This window comes from Pezoporus occidentalis, unplaced genomic scaffold (assembly GCF_034315485.1).
Source record: "Pezoporus occidentalis ecotype Australia unplaced genomic scaffold, CSIRO_AGI_Poc_V1 ctg56, whole genome shotgun sequence".
Lineage (NCBI taxonomy): Eukaryota > Metazoa > Chordata > Aves > Psittaciformes > Psittacidae > Pezoporus > Pezoporus occidentalis.
In genome coordinates this window covers 664,182-683,997 of record NW_026915899.1, presented here as the reverse complement: position 1 = coordinate 683,997, position 19,816 = coordinate 664,182, and the positions used below count along the sequence as shown (strand labels likewise).

The 19,816-nt window shown below is 44.1% G+C and overlaps 1 protein-coding gene across 1 annotated transcript; it reads left to right on the top strand.

Moving 5' to 3' along the window:
- Positions 1-13,215: 13,215 nt before the first annotated feature.
- On the top strand, positions 13,216-15,045 carry CCDC71L (coiled-coil domain containing 71 like). Its single transcript, XM_062638294.1, has one exon. It carries the CDS (start codon positions 13,390-13,392, stop codon positions 14,239-14,241), a length of 852 nt encoding a protein of 283 aa, XP_062494278.1. The 5' UTR covers positions 13,216-13,389; the 3' UTR covers positions 14,242-15,045.
- Positions 15,046-19,816: the final 4,771 nt, after the last annotated feature.

Genomic DNA, 19,816 nt, shown 5'->3' with positions numbered 1-19,816 from the left:
CCTTTCTTAGGTCTCCTGAAAACACTTCATATTCTCTTTGCAATTCTTTCCAGATTAACCTAAGTTCCAGCTGCTGGTTGCCAGACTTTCTTCATTGCACAGGAGACCCACATTGCTCTTGGGCAGGTGATGTCAATGCTAAACATTCACATGGGTTAGGGGAAGCCTGAGCACAGTCATGGCTACTTTGTGGCTTCTCAATTGCTCAATAACAGAATCACTCCACCTAATGTGGGTGCTAGCCCAGTTGCCGGCCACCACTTGTGGTCAGAGGATCTGCTCTCCCCCAGCATCGAGCATAAACAGGGACATGGAGGCATGTATGAGTAGAGTGGAGCTCTTTTTCTCGCAACTTCACAACACTTGCACAGAGAAAGAAAAGAGGGTCACCACCACAGCACTACACAATTCCCACCTTGTAGATGAATTTGCAGCACTTTTACCACTGCTGGCTGAACCTCCGCCAGTACCACCACCTAACCACATCAAGTGGCATGAGCCAAGAGGTGCACTCTGATAAAACGCAACTCATTCTTTGCCTGTAGGCAAGTGGAAAGGAATGACATGGTTTGGTGACTGGTGAATGAAAAATAAAATAAAAGAGACAAAGAGGAAAATGAAAACAGACTGAAAGCAGAAGGAAACTGCATGTAAAGAAACATTATAAAGAGAGCAAATGAAAGATGAATAGGTTTTGTTTGTGCTAAAAAAAGAGGCAATAGGTGGAAGGACAGGAGAAGCAGTAGCTGAGAAGGTTAGTGATGCACATAACTAAGGCTGACCCAGATAGCCCCTGGGGGCACAGGAAAATTGGGGAATGGTGAGAGCTATTTATTCAGGTGATGATTTGTAGGTTTTGCTGTACTAAGGCGTTGGGTGCAGCAGTTCCCAAACATAATGAGAGATGAAACTTCAAAAGATGGTGGTGGCAATTCTCACCATGTTGGTGCTAGTGGTGGTGGGCACTGAGGGCTGCAGCCATAGCGGTGCTGTGGGTGTTAGGGGAATAGAAAATACAGAGGAAGACAGCTAGGAGCAGAGCTTCTTACTCAGTGAGAGTGCCTGACCTACAGAACAAACCAAAGAGGGTGAAGCTAGTTCTTTTCTACAGCTGGCCACTATCACAGAAGACCTTTGGTCTATCCTAGTACACCACTGTATTAAGTTAACTCCAAGGAGTTTGGCTGGCTGAGTCAAGCTCAGCCTCTTCAGTGGTACACGCTGTTGTGAGAGAAATGAATAGAGGGGGCCTGACCTCCCTCCCCTGGGAGTTGCTTTTCAGTTAATGCTCCTTTGCCTGGTGCTGCTTGCGCTACCTCGCAGCTGGGCCGTAGCTGTGTCTGCACTTCCTCTTGGACCTGCACCTTGGCTCCCTGGTTTGACGCGGCTGCCTGGCTTGGCCTCAGACCTGCCTGATGCTGGCTCTGATCACAGCCTCCAGACCTGCTCCTCATCCAGACTTGCTGAGTCAACCTGCTGACACCTCTTTGGTGAGGCAGTGCTTCTGCCTGCATCACTGTCATCCTCAGCTCTTGCCCTCTTTCCCTACCAGTGCTGCTTCCAGAACCTCCTGTCACCTTACAGAGCTCTGCATCTCAAATGCAGAAACTGTTAGACATGGAGTATATTTTCATGTCAAATTCCAAGCTTGGGCAGAAGAGTTTTCTTTGTCCTGAGATATTTTCAAAATTTCAAAAAGATTTTATCTTGCCATAGACATCAGACTTTTCAGAGTAGTTACTTCTGGTGATAAATGCAAAGTAAGCAACAGCTCAGGGTTTATAGCATTTCTGGGAGACCATGGCTCATTTTTTGATACCAGTGCATGATTAGTCAGCTCTACAAAATGCAGTAGTGCCAATGTATTATACTAAAGGAATCCTACACTGTATTAGCCATAGTTTGAGACAACCGCGTTGAAGAGTGATAATGGGAGTGGTAGAAGTCAGACACGTAGCTCTAAGGAGCTGTGTATCCAAATGGTTTCCCAGTGAAAACTCTTTTACCTAGTTTTTCTAGGTTAATTCATCTTTAGTATCAGCACATGTCATACTGGTGAAAATAATGCCTTCTTTTACTAGCAATACCCAAATGGTGCGTCTCTGTATCAGAACATGGAGATGCTGTTTGAAGTGGCAGTAACTAGGGATTTGACCAAAAATATGGAATAATGAGTGACTTTAGGAAATCTAATGTACTCACAGATAGTCCATGAGGAGGGGCAGGAGAAGGCTGTACAGGAGCTAAGCTGATTTAGCAATGACCAATTTAATTTTGTTACAGATGTCTCCACTTCTGCTCTGGGTATCTCTTAACCAGTGGTGGTTAATTTAAATAAGAGACTGGCTGAAGGAAATGATTGGTTTTGACTGAAAACATACCTACCTGTGATAGAATTAATTTCACTGTAATCAGGACTCCCAGAGGATTCCCATCTAAACTAGTCATTTTTTTTTTTTTTAAATCAGTAAAGATAAATAGATAAAATGCCTGCATTCACCCTGACAGCTAGCCTGCATCAGACCCTTTAGTGATTTAAAATGGGTCTGATTTAGCTTGCCATCAGGTGAGCCATTTCCTTGCAATCTACTTTTCTTTCTCTGCTCATTTTCTAATCCCTTTCTAATCCTTCCACTGCTCTATCTGTCCAACTGTCCATCTTCATGTATTTTAACCTCTCCTGGTGCAACAGCCATCTGCTAGGAAATGCCTGCCACCTGTGGAAGTCATTCTCTGCTTTGGTCAGACAGACTGTAGATTTTTTTCCCCCTCCAAATTTCATGCAAATACAGATTGCACCTGGCAAACATTTTCAGCTCTTCGTTACTCGTAAGTTCTACATTAGTCCTAGAACCTTAGCTTTTCAGTTTATCGTTTCTTTCCTGATTTATTTTTTCCTTTGCTATTGTAAATGGCATGTACACATGAAGATATGAATATTCTCATATTCACTTTGTATCTGAATTGTTTAATTCTGTAACCATTGTGGGACAAAATAGAACACACAGCAAACAAAGCAAACCTGTATTGTAACATATCTTTATAACTGGGAGGAAGTGGTGAGTTTGGAAATAATGGCTCATTTTAGCAGGAAGCAAATGAATAGGAATTTCAATGATTCAGCCTTCAGTTAGGGAGGGACAGTCAGGAAGAATCTGGATCAGGAAGAAGCTAGAAAAGGAATGGAGAGTATGAGGAATATGAAAGGAAAAATAGTTCTGGCACATGTAATATGTAATGCTCAGGATAAATGTGGTATTTCTCTGTTATGATGTGTACACTCCATTGCTACAGTCCAGAGATTAAAGACACCAGTCTTTGTTTCAGACTGAACATGAGGTTAGACTCTGGAATCTTCATTTGCACTTCTAATAACGACCACATTTTCCCAAAGTGATGGGACATTTGCAGTTCTCATTCCCTGCAAGGGAATAATGGCTTAGGCCATGAACTGAAAATGCTAAGCATTTAGCACCTCCCTCTGGAAAATACTTTGGGACTTTAAATTTAGGCTCCTAGTGTCAAAATCTTAGGACTCGAAAAGCAGATGTAACAGAATGCCAACGAACAGTGAAAATTCTGGCTTACTTAGATGGTTTTAATTGAACCCGTGGTAACTGTTACATGGGTACTCTTAAATGTGAGCAACAATGGTTCATTGAGCTTAAATTGAATGTGAGCCAGTATAAAATAAACTGAAATATGCTACTCAAACTGGAGCAAGTGACAACACTAGGGTTTGGCATGGGTTTAATTAAATTAGCAAAAGATTAAACCACTACCATTTCTTATTTGGAAGAGCCTTCCAAGGGTAGCAGAGGGGAATGGGGATCGAATGTGGGTGATCTGTTCACTTTGGTAACTTTTTCACTTTATAATGAAAGTTTGGGGCACTTGAATATTTTGGAAAGTATTTAATGCAATTGCTGGTTGATGGCATTCATACCCCTCTGTGAGAATACACGCATTAAGTAATTCACTGCATTTCTGAAAGACAATTTTAAAATACTGGTAAATGAGCTACTCATCCACCTGAAGCCATTCCAGGGTCACCAAGGATGAACTTGCCTTGAATATTATTGCCTTTTGAGGCAAGGCTTTATAATAATGCAGATCATGTACAGGGTCAAAATCTTAGCTAGTATCTGTGTCTGTATCGAAATGAAGAGTATCTACAGCTATAGCAAATCTTTTATTTCATTTTAAGATGAACAATTTGAAAGCCCAGTTCTCAAGGTATTTTCAATCTATTTTTATTCTTTATAACAATATTTCTGAAAATGGTCAAAATAATTAATGTATTCAAATTACCCAGTTTAGTTCTGTGCTGACATGAATTCACAATAGTTCTAAATAGAGTATAAGGAATACTACCAACCAAGTGTTACCAAACTATAAATTATTAGAATATTTGGGGAAATTAATATAAATCACAATTCAGGCATTTTGTCCTAAAATGGCATTTGAAAATCATTCAAGGAATAGAAAATTATACCACTAAAAGTAATAGGAACATACTTCCAGCAGGTTTCGAGTCAGGGCAGGATCTCAGTTTAGTAATGAAATTCATCCCAAGTGAGCCGGCCCCTGCTTTGCTCCCTAAGCCGGGCTTCCTGTGCCGGCTTACAATGCTGTGAGCCACTGAAACCCACTGCTCCTCTGCAGCAGGGCAGAGGTCCGTTTGCAGGAGGAACTGAGAAGTGCAGAGATAAGCTTTCCAGGCTTTTGAAGCCCATGCCTAACAAGGAACAAAAGAGAGATTCAAAAGGAGGTGTTAATGCTAACAGCCAACATCTGCATTATAATTGAGTGCTTACAACATTCGCTGAAACAAAAGAGATCAAGATCCTTTTCCACTTAAGGTGCCTGAAGTTCACACTCCTCTGCCCTGTGAAAGTGACAAGGGCCTGAAAAAGAATCACTTTCAGTCACTTTCCATTACAACAAACACAGCGAGGAAAAAGGTCTGCAAGATTCATGTGCAGAGAGAGAATAAATAAGAGCGAGCCTGACTAAGAAGTCCAGTGACACAGTAAAGCTGCTGTAAGTATCCATTTAATAAAGCCACATCCATACCACACACAAAGCTGAGCTGGTAACAACTCCCTCAGTCTAATTAATTCAAAGCATTTTGAAGGGTAACTTTCTCTCCAGGAACTTTATGCTGGATCACATACCGTGTCGTCCCTAGGCCAGCATAAAACATAAATCCAATATAAACATTGCATTGTATCCTGTGGCAAGTTCAACAAAAAAGAAAAATCAATTGTGTGCTCCCACTGTTCTGGAGTGAATTTTACTGTCAGCTCATCTGGTAGTGCGTGAATCTGGTAGGAAGGAAAATGGAAGCACAGGCTTGAGTGTATCATGAAAAGAATTTTTGAACTGACAAGCTCAGCAACACTCAGTATCAAAAAATAAGATTTAATTAATAAGGGTATTAAATAATTGCTAGTAGGCTTTAAAAACTGTCTGGTTTGACAGAAATGAATGACATTCACATTTGTTTTAATAGTCTCAGTGCTTTAAATAGAGTGTCTCAGGAAACACTGTGATCAATATTACAAGATGACGTGGTCTGTTATGTATGAGAACTATATTCTTGAGCAACATATTTCCTATGTTGGAATTATATTCAGAAAGCAGTACTAGACTGACCCATTTTAAACGTTTGATAATACAGAGTTTCGACTAAAAACATACCAGTATTAGAAAGTAGTCCAGATCATCTTCCTGTTTTATGAACGAGGATTATCTTTTGAAGAATGTACAGCAGGAAGCATATTTTAGAGAGAAAGTGAATGAAGAAATAGAAGGAGAACGTTCCAGCATAAATTACACCAGCAGAAAATAGAATTTAAAAGAAAATTATATAAAAAAAAAAGAAAAAAAACAAACCAAACTAAAACCAAACCAACCCCCAAAAATGTTATCATTGAATCACAGAATTGTGGAGGTTGGCTGGAACCTCTGCAGATCATCTAATCCAACCCCAATTTGAAAGCAGGGCCAGCTACAGCAGGATGCTCAGGACTGTCCCCTGTACATGATGGAGACTCCACAACCTCTCTGGGCAACCTGGTCAAATGTACAATCACCTTACAGTAGAAACACTTTTTTTCTCACATTGCTGCAGTCTGGTGAAATCCTCTCACGTCTCCTTTACCTGCTGACAGATTCTTAATGATGCATGTCTGCAGGCTTAAAGACCATCTCCTGCTGCCCCCACCCCAGTGAGAGGCCCCAAGCACTCCCTGCAGCCTGAGACCTGCAAAGCTGCATCCTCCTTCTGAAGCTCCATCTGGAATTTGTCCTAGAATAAAATAGGCGGGAACAGAGAAAAAAGTGGAATAGGTACCCTGAAATAAACTCATTCTGGAAGCATTTACTTTAAGAATATTGAAGTTTTTCCTCCTGATCTAGCATATTCAGTTTCCAAGACCTGCATGCTCTATTATGTACTTCCCCCATTTGATTTCTCACCTTATTAGCTTAATCAGAGAAGACCAATTGTGGCGACCACCATGACTCTCACTTTGCATTGGCTTTCCAAAGAAAGCACAGTTAAAGTATTGCTACCTTGTCTATAGTAAATTTAACATCAGCTAAACTATCTTCTGGGTAGAAAAGATAGATTTGGAAGCATAATGCAATCAAAGTCAACATGGGTAGTTAAAGAGATGGTCTAGGTGGACTGCCTAGAGAAGCTGTGGCTGCCCCATCCCTGACAGTGTTCAAGACCAGGTTGGACAGTGCTTTGAGAACCCAGATGAGTGAAAGGTGTCCCTGCCCATGCAGGTGGGTTGGAACTGGATGATCATTAAGGCCCCTTTCAACCCAAACCATTCTATAATTCTATGGGGGTGTTGGTCGATGAAAGAAAGCCAACCATATCCTGGGCTGCATCAAAAGGAGCGTGACCAGCAGGTCAAAGGAGGTGATCCTGTCCCTCTACTCTGCTCTTGTGAGACCTCACTCGGAGTATTGTGTGCAGTTCTGTTGTCCTCAACATAAAAAGGACACGGAACTGTTGGAACAAGTGCAGAGAAGGGCCATGAGGACGATCAGGGGACTGGAGCACCTCCCATATGAAGATAGACTGAGCAAGTTGGGGCTGTTCAGCCTGGAGAAGAGAAGGCTGCATGGAGACCTCATAGCAGCCTTCCAGTATCTGAAGGGGGGCTATAGGGATGCTGGGGAGGGACTCTTTGTTAGGGACTGTAGTGACAGGACAAGGGGTAACAGGTTCAAACTTAAACAGGGGAAGTTTAGATTGGATATAAGGAGGAAGTTTTTTACTGTAAGGGTGATGCACTGGAATGGGTTGCCCAAGAAAGTTGTGAACACTCCATCCCTGGCAGTGTTCAATACCAGGCTGGACAGAGCCTTGGGTGGCATGGTTTAGTGTGAGGTGTCCCTGCCCATGGCAGGGGGGTTGGAACTAGATGATCTTAAGGTCCTTTCCAACCTTAACTATTCTATGATTCTATGATTCTGTAAATGAAGGGAATAAGAGGGGGGGAAAAAGCTGAAATAAAAACAGGTTTAGGAAGAAAATATTTCACTTTGGATACATAAACCAAGGACCTTGTAACATATTACACCAAGGGACGATTATTGACCCTCAAGACTGCAGTGACCACCAGCATGGTTTTCATCAGCATATATTAATAACAGGGCAATAATGATATAAATGCTGCACACTTTGCATGGTTATGTGCATCACATACAGATTACTTCCTAGAATGTGGAAACAAATGTTAAACAGCTTCTGCTAAAAAATCTAGGAGTGCTTTCTGTATCTCACAAAGCATGCTTCATTGTGTTTATTTTTACTATTGCTTCAGGGGGTTTTTGAATGTATCAGAATCTTCTGCTAAAATATGTTAGAGATTATTTTCCTCTCCCAAACACTGTCAACAAATGCTATTGAAATAAAAGGCTTATTTAAAAAAATATCCTTTCTTCCCCTCTGCAAGTAGTCAGTCACCATTTTGACAGTGTGTATTGAGGCTATGAACAAAGTGAAAAAATGAGCATGCAATAATCACAGCCAGTGGAATACACTTTACCTCAGATTGCATCCTCGTTGGCTTCTGCCTGAGTGTGGCTCCTGGCTGCATATGGACTCTGTAACCTCTGTGTTTCTTCCTCTGCAAATGCTTCATTGCCTTTTAGTCCTAGAATATCCTCTTCCAGCTTCTTCAAGCTCTTGCAAGAATAAAGCTTTGGGAAAGAAATACTATGTTTTATTCCTGTGGTTGCTCTCTTCTGTCTTCTAACAGGTTGTAGAGTTCTACCAGCCATGATGGCCAGCTCCAGGGTCCACCTAGTCAAGTGTCCTTGTCTGTTAGAGGCTGAAGAGGAAGGGTAGGGAGTTAGAACAGTGCAGATATTGAGGGTTATCTCCTCCTGTATATTCTCTTTTCTTCTCTCAGCCCTTGGTTTAGGGGCTTTCTAATCCCAAGGTGCTAGACTTGGTTTTCACATACAACAGTTCTTGATGGATTTTTTTTTTTTCCCCATTCATGTCTAGTCATTTTGAATGGTGAGCTCTGTAATCCCTGCAATACCTTCTTGATCAGCTCTCCTTTATATTCAGTACTGGGGTACATTTTTCCATTTAGGGAACTTTGCTGGGAAATGAAGCCCACAGACTAATTATGAGTTACCTGGGAAAAAAAGTATGTCTTTTTGGTATTCTGATTTATAGCTTCATGTGTTTCCCTGTCATTCTTGGATTACAAAAACTAAGACAATAATTTCTTATCTATATTTTTTATACTATCACAGTTTTTAATAAACCTTTATCATCTTCCTCAGCCATATGTTTTTTTAAGCTGAAGAGTTGTAGCCTATTTAATCTCTTTTTCATACAACTCTTCAGCTGTTTTTTTAAGCTGAAGAGTTGTAGCCTATTTAATCTCTTTTTCATAGAGAAGCTATTGCATATTTCTGATCACCCTAGCTGCCCTTCTTCATATCATTGCTATAACCTCTTAGATATGGTAAGACTAGAAATGCACAGTATTCGGGACTTGTGGAGGCACAATGGACTTGTATTCAGCAGAATGCTGTCTGCTGTTTTGCTTTCTGTCCCTTCCACAGTGATACCTAACATCTTCTTTCTCTTTTTGACTGCAACTGCAATTCCTACACATAGCAATCCCACTTTTTTTGTTTGTTTTTTTTTTGTTCCTAATAACTAGATGAGAGATTATTCTTGTAAATTATTTGCTTCTGTCTATCTTTGACAGTATTTTCAGGAATTTTGCCAGTGCTTGTTTGGGCACTTCTCAGACCCAGGAACCTGATGATTATTGGGTAACATCTGGTTTGTTTAGTTGTGAATGGATGTGGAGTCATGCTTGCACTGTTACGCAAACTTCCCCAAAAGTATGCTAAAAACATTTAGGAAGCAAATTAACTGCAGCAGGCTCCCAGTTAATGCAACCACTCAACAGCCAAGGTAAAGCTATTGGAAAAGAGTGGTTATCTTTAAAGGCATTGGGCAGTAAGACTGACATTGCTAATCTGGGTAGAAGAGCATGAGTATGCTGGAGGAAAAGCCCCAGCAGCAGAAGTGGTGTGACATAATATACAGGATTTTAGGGTTCATCAGGACTCAAAACTTGATGTGATCACATGTACAGAAAACATTGTTAGCAGTTAAAATAATTAGCAGTTACTGGTGGGTTTACAGTACTAGGCAGGAATTATTTAAGAAAATAAAGTGTCCCTGCAGTAATTTATCATTTGGTATTTTGCCCCTCCTTCTCAAGAATTCTATAAAGAAAAGGAATGCTAACAAATAAGAGAACAAAAATTACAGATATTTTCCCCTTGCCTTTCCCTTCCTTTCCTTTCCCTTCTTCTCTTATCTTTCTCTTAGTCTTCTCTTCTCCAGTGTAGACATTCACTGTGTTTTTAGAATAACAATTATGAAAAATTAAGATCTACAGAAAATTAAGTCATAGAGTCTATACATCTTAATCCAGCCATTTTAATCCACTTCTTCATTTTATTCATCTGTTAAAGAAAGGCAATATTTACTTACATAACTCAGGAGTACCATGAATGATAATTAATACTTACAAGAAGTAGTATGATTAAAATGAAGAGCTATACATTTCCAAAGGATTATTCATTTTTATTATCATCGTTATTACTGTACTGAGCTACTGTAAATTACTGAAAGATAGCCAATTACCATGGATTTTCTTGAGATGACTTTGAAAGGTATTAAAATGAAAGTGTTACACTGCAGAAACCTCATAATGAAATTGTAAAAGTGAGATTACATTCCATGCCTTAAAATGGTATTGTCCATCCTGGAAGCAAAATAGTAAAATTAGCGAATAAGTGCTGATTAACAAACACATGCGCTATTCCGTCTTTTCATTTGTAGCTACAGTGACTCATCTACTGCTTGGTGAAAATTCCCCAACTTGCCTCAAAGATTTTTTAGTCATATGCCAGAAATATCTGTGATTTCAGGGAAAAGGTTATGGCTAATGATTATAAGCAACTGGGTTTCTGCAGTTTAATGAGGACCCACTGGTCAGCTGAGCTGCTGAGGCTGATAGTGTGGGAGCTCCCTCCACTGTGAATGTGAGCAGAGGTCATCTCCTGTGGTCCTGCAGGTGATGAGCCTCTTGCTAAGCTGTGATGACCCCGTGGCTGCAAGTGGGCACTTGTATGCCAGAGTGTGATTAACTGCAGCACAGCAGGATCAAGAGATGCCTGGCCGTAATGCCGCCAGCTCTGGGCTCTTATCCTCTGTGTTATAGGATACCTCCCTTAGTTAAATCAATCTGACTGCATGACTGTGCTCTAAAGTACACTGTGAAATTAATCCAATTAAAAACAGTACTAACACCATCGTTTGGGGAAAGTTGTTTTTTGAAATGGGTCATCTATAAAGTTGGTTTAGGATATGGCTGCACTTCGAGACTGTCCCTATGAAGATTTAAAATGGCTTTGTTAATATCTACTTCAAATGGTTATTTGGATTAATATTCTTGAGTTTCCATGAACAGAAGCTAAATTATACTGTAAAGAAAATCCATTTATTTCCACTGGCAGTAAGAAATAATTTCTTATGCAGAATTTCTGCCTCTTATTTGACTGGCTTTCTAAACATTCCAATTTAGGTTCTTGATGAGTTGAGAATAAAAGATTTCCCTATTCTAAACTGAAAGATTAATTACAGAACAAAGACTATCTATGAAGAAAAATATTACTTCTCGCCCTTTACTGATGTTCAGAGAAAGTAATTAGTTAGGAGTCTAATGAAACCCCAAGTTGGATTTGTAGAGAAGGTTAAACCACATCTGCCCTTGCTGACACCTTGCTGTTCTGGCTTGTGGAAAGAGCTCTGGTTTAATTGAAACAATGCGGGAACCTAATGGAACATTCTCCCTGTGCCAAGAGTTTCTGAAGTATCAGAAAGCATGACCTAGAGGGACACGGGGTTTCACAACAGCTGACAAAATTGTGTTATAAGGCTGCAAACATAGTGGTGTCAAGCAGGAGGAAATGGCGTTGTGGACTCAGCAAGATGTTGACTCTCACAAAGGGCTGAACCAATGCAAAGACTTGATTTTTGTCCCCAAAATGTTGTGAATATTCTAGCGTCCACAGGCTGAAGAAATGGGCTGACATGCTTGGGGTCACCCAGACGGAAAGCAGCTTGGCAGAAAAGGGCCCAGGGGTCTTGGTGGACACCAGGTTGAACATGAGTTAGCAATGTGCCCTTGCCACAAAGAGGATGAATAATGACCTGGGCTGTGTTAGGCAAGCAGCTTGAGGAAGGTGATCCTTCCACTTTATTCAGTGCTGATGAGGCACTGAGTCCAGTTCTGGGTTCCTCAGAAAAGACAGACAGGGACATACTGGAGAGAGTCCAACAAAGGGCCACAAAGATGATAAAGGAGATGACGCATCTCCTACAAGAAAAGGCTGAGAGAGCTGGGACTGTTCCATCTGGACAAGAGAAGGCTCAGGGGGAATCTCATTATTACATAGATAGGTGAAGACAGGGTGCAAAGACAGAACCAGGTTCTTCTCACTGATGCCCAGGGACAGGACCAGAGGGAATGAGCACAAACTGAAATACAGGAGGTTCCCTCTGAACATCAGGAAACCCCTTCTCACTGTGAGGGCGATTGAGCACTGGCACAGGCTCCTCACGTTGTGGAATCATGGAATCATAGAATATCTTGAGCTGGAAGGGGTCCATAAGTATCATCAAGTCCAACTCCCTGCTCCTCGCAGGATGACCTAAAGCTAAACCATATGACAAGGAGCATCACTGAGATGCTCCCTGAACTCTGACAGGGTTGGTGCCATGACAAGTTCCCTGGGGAACCTGTTCCAGTGACCAGCCACCCCCTCAGTGAAGTTTTTCCTAACGCCCAATCTGAACTTCCCCGATGAAGCTTTGTTCTGTTTTCTGATGTCATATCACTGGTCACCAGAGAGAGGAGTCTCCATCCCCGGGGATAATCAAGAGTCATCTAGACAGACTCTGGGCCAACCTGCTCTAGGTTGCCCTGTTTTGAGCACAGGCTTGGAGCCTACGACCTCAACAAGTTCCTTCCAACCTCAACTGTTCTGTGATTCTGTGACTTACGATGTTGAATGACCAACCTACAGGTTCATGTTAAAAACTCCTCTGCAAGACAATGGATGCCTTTAACAATGTATGGCGGCCTTCCCCATTTCATGTCTGTTTACCCCTTTTTAACATGTCACTCATCACTCTTCCTTCACAGGACCCTGCCCATCGAAGCCTCCAACCCAGTCCTTACTCAATCACATTTCAGGGCAGAATCCATCCTTGGCCACCACCCTGTGAAGAACCTGACCCTTGCGACAAGGTGCGACACCCGCACGCGGTGCAGCGGTTGTGCCAGCCCTGCGGGAACCGGCCATGTTGCTTGAGGAAAGGGGCCACCAAGTGGGACACCGCACAAGGGCTGAGGGGCACCAGCCGGGACACCCCTTAGGAACTGGGGCTCGCCACCCGCCGCGCCACGCTAGGCCGCTCCAGCGGCTCCCCGCTACCCGCTGCGCGGGGCACTCGCCACGCTCCCAATGGCCGCCTCGCGGAGGGCGGGGCTTGGCCCACCTGACGCGTTTCAAACGGGCCAACCGCCGGGCGCGGAGGGAGGGCGGGCCGGTGCGCAGTCCCGCCTGGGACTTTAAAGCGCCATTTTGTGCCGGACGGTACGCTATCGATCGTCGCTTCCCACCGGGCGGGAGGGCGCCAGGGTGCGGTGAGACGGTGGGCGCTCGGCGGCGGCCGAGGTGCGGCCGGCTCCTCATCCTTGATCCGCTCTTTCTTCTCAGCATCTTTTACCCCGCCCGCCCCGTCCTTCTGCCTCCATGACCCGCAGTAGGAAGCAGGCGGCGCTGGAGAGGGGAGCCGGGAAGATGAACCAAGAGACAGGGAGCGCCGCGGCGGCTGCGGGAGACCAGGCGGTGTTGGCGGAGACGGCCGACGGCGGAGCGGCGCCTGCTGCGTGGGGGCTGGAAGGGGGGGCGGAGAAAGTTGTGTACTCGCGTTCACAGGTCTCCTTCGCCGGCACCAAGGCGTTGGGCGACGCCCTCAAGCTCTTCATGCCCAAGTCCACGGAGTTCATGAGCTCCGACTCGGAGCTCTGGAACTTCCTCTGCAGCCTCAAGCACGAATTCTCCCCGGTCATCCTCCGCAGCAAGGACGTCTACGGATACGCCTCCTGCAGAGCCGTTGTCCCCGACCCGCCGCCGCCCTCGGCGGAGCGACCCCGCCGCCGCGTCGGCAAGCGGCGCCTCCCAGCCGCGGACGCCAAGCGCCGGGCCGCGACGGCCGGTGGCAGCTCCAAGCGGCGGCGGCGGAGGCGGCGCCGCAGGAGGGTACGGGAGAGGCAGCGGCAAGAGCGGGCACCGGTGGCCGCTGACCCCTGCGATGGTGGGGAAGAGGCGGCGTTGGCGTTGTGCCCGCCGGGCGAGGAGGCGGACAGCGAGCGGGACAGCCCGGCGGCGGGTGCCGCTTGGGAGCCCTTCGGCGGCAAGTCGCTGGAGGAGATCTGGAAGGCGGCCACCCCCAGCCTCACCACCTTCCCCTCCATCCGGGTGCGGGGCAGCGTCTGGAGCCGCCGGAGCCTGGCGGCGGCTCAGCGCCGAGCGCAGCGGATCCTCGGTGTGGACCTGTCTCCCGTGGTGCGGGTGCGCCGCTTCCCCGTGGCGCCGTCCTGAGGCCGCGAGTGGGTTGGGGTTGGGCGGGGGGTGCTGACCGGCTCCTCAGCTTCCCCGCTGTGCGGATAAAGAGACCGATATCAGTCACCTGTTTACATTGCTCTTGTCTGGATCGTGTTCCGCTGCTGCACTTTATGGCCCGCTCTGGTAGGGGCCGGACCCCCATCCGCACGGGGGGCGGCTTGCCGGGCCGCGCAGCCTGGGCCTCGGCCCGTCCCCGCCGGGGCGCGGGGAGATGCGAGGGACCCTCCGGCAGGTATCACGCGTGGGGACCAAGTTCCGCTTCCACTTTTTTTCTCTCCCATTGGGCTACCTCACTGGTCCAGAAGTCCACCCGAGAAGTTATTTTCCAAAGGAACTTACTTTCATGCTTGTATAATAAAGCACCATCTGATTCTTGCTAATTTTCCCCCACCTTTCCTGTTCTCCCTTTTCCGATGGATTATGTATGCTTTGTGGTGTTGCACTAGTATGTGCTCAGGGTATTTTGAATCCCAAGCATTCCCAACTTTAGGTTTACTCTGTTCAAGGATGCATAAAGAATGGAGGTTCAGGACTTGTGGCTATTCTTGATGGTGCAAAAAACCTTTAATTTCATGGGCTTAGTGATATATCAAGTTGTATTGCGCAGTATAATTGTTACACTTTTGTATCTAAAGTCATTTTTAAAGTTTTCTAGTTAAACCAAGTATTTGTTTCTATTGAGCACCTAAGGATAAAATCATTCTGATATTTTATAACCCTGTTTACTTTAGGGAAGCTCATCTGGTCAACCTAAGTGAACTTAATAAAAGTCAAAGAACAGTGGCGTTTCAGTTCAATGAAACTGTATAGGGACGGGTTCCTCGGTGAAGTACACCATCTACGCGCTTAATGTAAGCGCGCTTAAGAGTTTGTGAAGAATGTTTCTACTTATCAGAGTGATGTATAGGTGTCTGAAGGTGAACTACGATACGATGTTGGTGCTGATAGCCAGAAGTCAGTACCTCGCATGACACAAATATCACACTGAAGTGCCTCTCTGCTGAAAGAGCAAGACTTGATACCTGATCTCTTAATCACAAAATAGTGTTGGTTGTTATCCCATGACTGTGAGATGATTAATGATGGGTAATCGTATTTAACATAATTACTTGCATGTAATTATTTTTAAAAACCTCTCCTGGGTTTCATGGTAGACACTGATGCAAAACTCATGATGTAGCTTGATTATTTTGACTGAAAAATACCATGTTGTCATTTTACGTGATAAGCTGTCTCCCTTTAAATTGATTTATTAAAGGCTTTCTTTAGGTCTTGTGCCTTGCAGTTGGTGCGTGTGTATGAGGGAGGATGTGATTTCCTTAAGAAATAGTAGGTGATAGACTGTTTATGTACCTGGTATCCTGGTAGATGAGACTGACTAACCAGCTTCTGTGGTAGAAGAAATGACTTCATAACTTGCTTATAGAGTGGTTTGGATACTTAAAGTTTCTGATGTCTCTTGACTCCTTATTGCCTGCTGTTGACAGAGGCAATAAGATAGTTTGATGTGTGGAGGTTGCTTGTAAAAGCTTGGTAGTGCTAACCTAGAGCAGCCACCTTCCTCTAAAACCTGTTAATGGTTTTTAGCTTTTGCTTAGCCAGGCTGCAAAGTTCTTATTCTTCCAAACTATCCATCAGGGTTTTGAAACTGTTTACATAATGTTAGGCTGCCTGCTGATTGCTGCAGTAGTGCCACGTCACATTTCAGAAGTGAATGAAGAAATGGAAGTTCAAGGGTACATATTATCATGCTGTTTCTCTGGCTAGCTATAATATCTGCTTAAATGTGAAGGTGAAATTGTGTTGATGTAAAACCCAGTAAGATAAGCTGCAGCATGACCAAATGCCAAGGCTCCAAGTATTTTAAGTTCTGACCTTCCACATTGCATTCAAAAACACATGTTAAGAGTATTGTTGATTTCAGTGCTCCTACTGCTAGGTTATTTTTATAGTATTCTTTCGAAAGACCTGTGTGGAAAGGTGGTAAAATATAGGCAGTTGTCTTGTGCAGATTCTTCAGTTAACTCATAAACAGGCACAGGATGGGCTAGATCAGATTTCAAGGGTAGAGTTAGGGCTGCCAGAGGTATGACACGGGAGACACTGTATTAAATTTGTGCTGCCTTGTTTGGAACCTTATCCCAAAATGTTCTCTGTGGGTACAAAATACAGTGAAGTAAATTTAGTTCTATTGAGTGACTTCTTGTGTGGGCTGTATGCATAAGGCTTGCTTATTTTTCTCCTGGTTGTGCTTTGACTGTGGCAGCTTTACTGGGGGTATGGTATGATTTGCTGATACCCTGTTAGCAGGTTGGACTGAAGTTTCACTGTAGTCTAAACTCCTTTGAGAGCTGCATTTACCGGTTCTTAACTGAGCTATTTCAGTCTGAAGTCAGTTAAGAGGGGGAAATCTTTAGTCAGGTTTTCTGGCAAATTAATGTGTTGAAATAGGTCAGCAAAGGATGTGAGAACAGGGTGTCATGTGGAAGCTAACAGTTTACAGGGAAGCCAAGAGAGCTAATTTCATAATTGTTTTCATGGCAGTTTGTGGCAATCCAGGACAGGATTATCTGTGGTCCATTTTTCTCCTCCCTCTTCTCCTCTCAAACCTCTGTGCTCAGCTGAGGAAGCTAAATAATCAGAAAACTAGTCTGTTTTAGACTGGGACAGGTTAATACTTACTGGCTTTTGTTCGACTTTCTAGCTGTAGACCAGAGCTGAGGAAGCTTGGAAAGGGGTGCACGAAATTGCTGCAGCACTGAGATTTGAGCATGGAAGCCTTAGGATTTGTTCTACATAAAGGGCTAATAATTTTGTGCTCTACCTGTATGTATGCTGTTGGAGAAGGTGTAATGGGTTAGATGGACTTCTGGTCTGACTCCATGTGGTTGCTCTACACACACTGAGTGGTGTGAGAAGTGTGATTTGCTTGATTTAACTCAGTGGTTTCAACATCCTATCATATGGGGCTCCTTCTGAGACTGACAAAATGCAGGCCCAGAATAAATCCAGTGTACAGTGCCCAGTCTAGTTCAGTCAGCAGGGGTGGTTTCATATTAAACAGGAATCTTGTGGTAAACTGTCTTGCCAGACATCTCTTGCAGTAGCTGGTTCCTTCAGCTCACATCATATAGTGGCTTTGTGTACTGGAAGTTGTACCAAATCTGAATTTTCATCCAGTCACTCAAAGCTTACTGAACTTCAAAATGCTACCATGTCAACAAGAGTTGTGTGATGGCCCCAGATGTCAGGGTGAAAGTTTAGACCATTTTATCTAGTATAGATTGTTGCCTAGTGTAGGTTTTATGTTCAAGAGGCAGTGCCTTCCTCTGAGTCATTGTACAAATACACTGTTTGGGACTGAAGCTCATAAGAGGAGAAAGCAGTGCCTTGCAAAAAATTTTCCTGTACTCTAGCATTGCATAGAAGTTTCCACATCAAAAGGACCAGAGTTTACAACTGGTCCTTGAAACCATCCATTGCTAGCCTGTAAACACCAAACTTTGTATATGCTCAAACCTTATGTGGAACATGTTTTATATGTTTGGCAAAGGCAAGACTTGTGATACTTGGATTTTGCTGTGAATGGATAGGGGATGTTGCATGTATCTGCGTTTCCTTGCCTATCCGAAGGAAAGGGCAGAGTGAATTCAGTTTATAGATTGCAGCTTTGATCGCAAATAATTTTACATTTACTTCAACAAGGCAGGGTCTTGGCCTCCTCATGCTATTTAAAACAGTCTATCAGTGCCGAAGTTTGAGTCCAAGGTTCATATGCATGTGGAACCAGTATTACTGAAAGAATCTCCTGTTTCCTTTTGGCCCAGCGAACTGAACCAGAATAATTCAGGTTCATATGAATGAGTTGAAAACACTGATTTTTGTGTTGAACAGAATGTTTTGTTTGACTTGAGATGCTCTGGTTTTGCTTGTGTCCACAAATATAGGAGATCTGGATGCAAAGGGCTAGATTCACAGAGCAAATTGCTTTGCAGGGATTCATATCAAATGAGATAATAGGTAAGAAATCCTGGACTTTTAGAGACCCAAATTCCAGTTACCTCTTGTTGTGGTTTAAACCCTAGCCAGACAGCCTGTTCACTGACTCCCAGTGAGTGGTGCCGGGCTGAGAGCTATCGAGGCCCCCCCGCTGCCCCTCCCGAGGCTCTCTCCTTCCCCAGTCCCGGAGGAATGGGGAGGAGGATCGAAAGAGTGCAACTCCCACGGTTGAGACAAGAACAGTCCAGCGACCAATGTACAACACAAATCACCACCCCCAGTGACAAATATAGTTGCTACTCAAACTTTGGCTGCAATGAACAGCACGGTTACCCCAGCAGGGGTGGTGAAGCTGCTGTGCCTGGAGCTGGAGTAGCTGCGCTGACTGTTGCTTTGCCCTCAGATCTGCTGACCTTCTTTTCCTTTTGAAGGTGCTGAATAGTGTTGAATAAGGCCCTGTAAGCATAGGCCAAGCCCCAGCACGTTGCCATGATTTGTCCGTCTCTGGTATGGCCAGAATGACCACACACCTCATTTAAGTGTTTTACTAATTCTTCTGGATTTTGCAGTTGTTTGGTAGTGAAATTCCAAAGTACTGAAGGGGCCCACTGACCTAGATACTTGCCCATACTATCCCACACACCCTGCCACTCATGGCTGTCCAGCCTCAGGGAAATTCTCTTGGTCCTCCTACATCGCTGTTTGACCCCAGACAAGACCCAAACCTGACTCTGCTTAGCTCTTGAAATCAGTTGTGGGCAAAACACTCTGTATGCGTGCCAGCATGGTGATTCCCATCACCATCAGCAAACAAGTCTCAACAGCATTAAAAGGCCATTCAAAAACTTCAAAACTCTCAAATGTAAATGGTCTGGGGGGAGGACTGGAGGGTAAAAGGATGTCTTCTTCACAGATTGAGCACCTGAGAAGGAGAAAAAAGATGTGTAATTGCTAAGCACTTCTATTATATACCTCCCAAAGTATAAAGGTGGTGACCACACTGGGAACATAAGCCAGATCAGTTTCATGATCAATGATTCTATTGTATTACAAGTCATTACCATAAAGTACAATGGGATAAAAACCTTAGCCCAAGCCCCACACTTGAAAAACGCTAATACAGCAAATACCGGATGGAAGTAAGGTACGATATACTGAAACTGTGAGATCAAGAGGAACAACCTTGAGAGCCAATAAATCAGCACTGTGACGAGTGACTATTAATCCAGTCAGATCTGTCGTTATGCCAACCCCTCTTGCCCCACGTTGGGCGCCAAAAAGAACTGTCGTGGTTTAAACCCTAGCCAGACAGCTTGTTCACTTGCTCCCAGTGAGTGGTGGCAGGCTGAGAGCCACAGGGCTCTCTCCTTCTCTGCTCCTGGAGGAACGGGGAGGAGGATCCAAAGAGTGCAACTCCCATGGGTTGAGACAAGAACAGTCCAGCAACCAATGTACAACACAAATCACCACCGCTACCACCAATGACAACAATGGTAAGAGAAAATAACAAGGGAAGAGAATACAGTACCACCGGCCAAGAAATGAGTCCCAC

Coding starts and splice junctions, on each gene's coding strand:
- CCDC71L (XM_062638294.1), top strand. CDS start 13,390: ATGACCCGCAGTAGGAAGCAGGCGGCGCTGGAGAGGGGAGCCGGGAAG.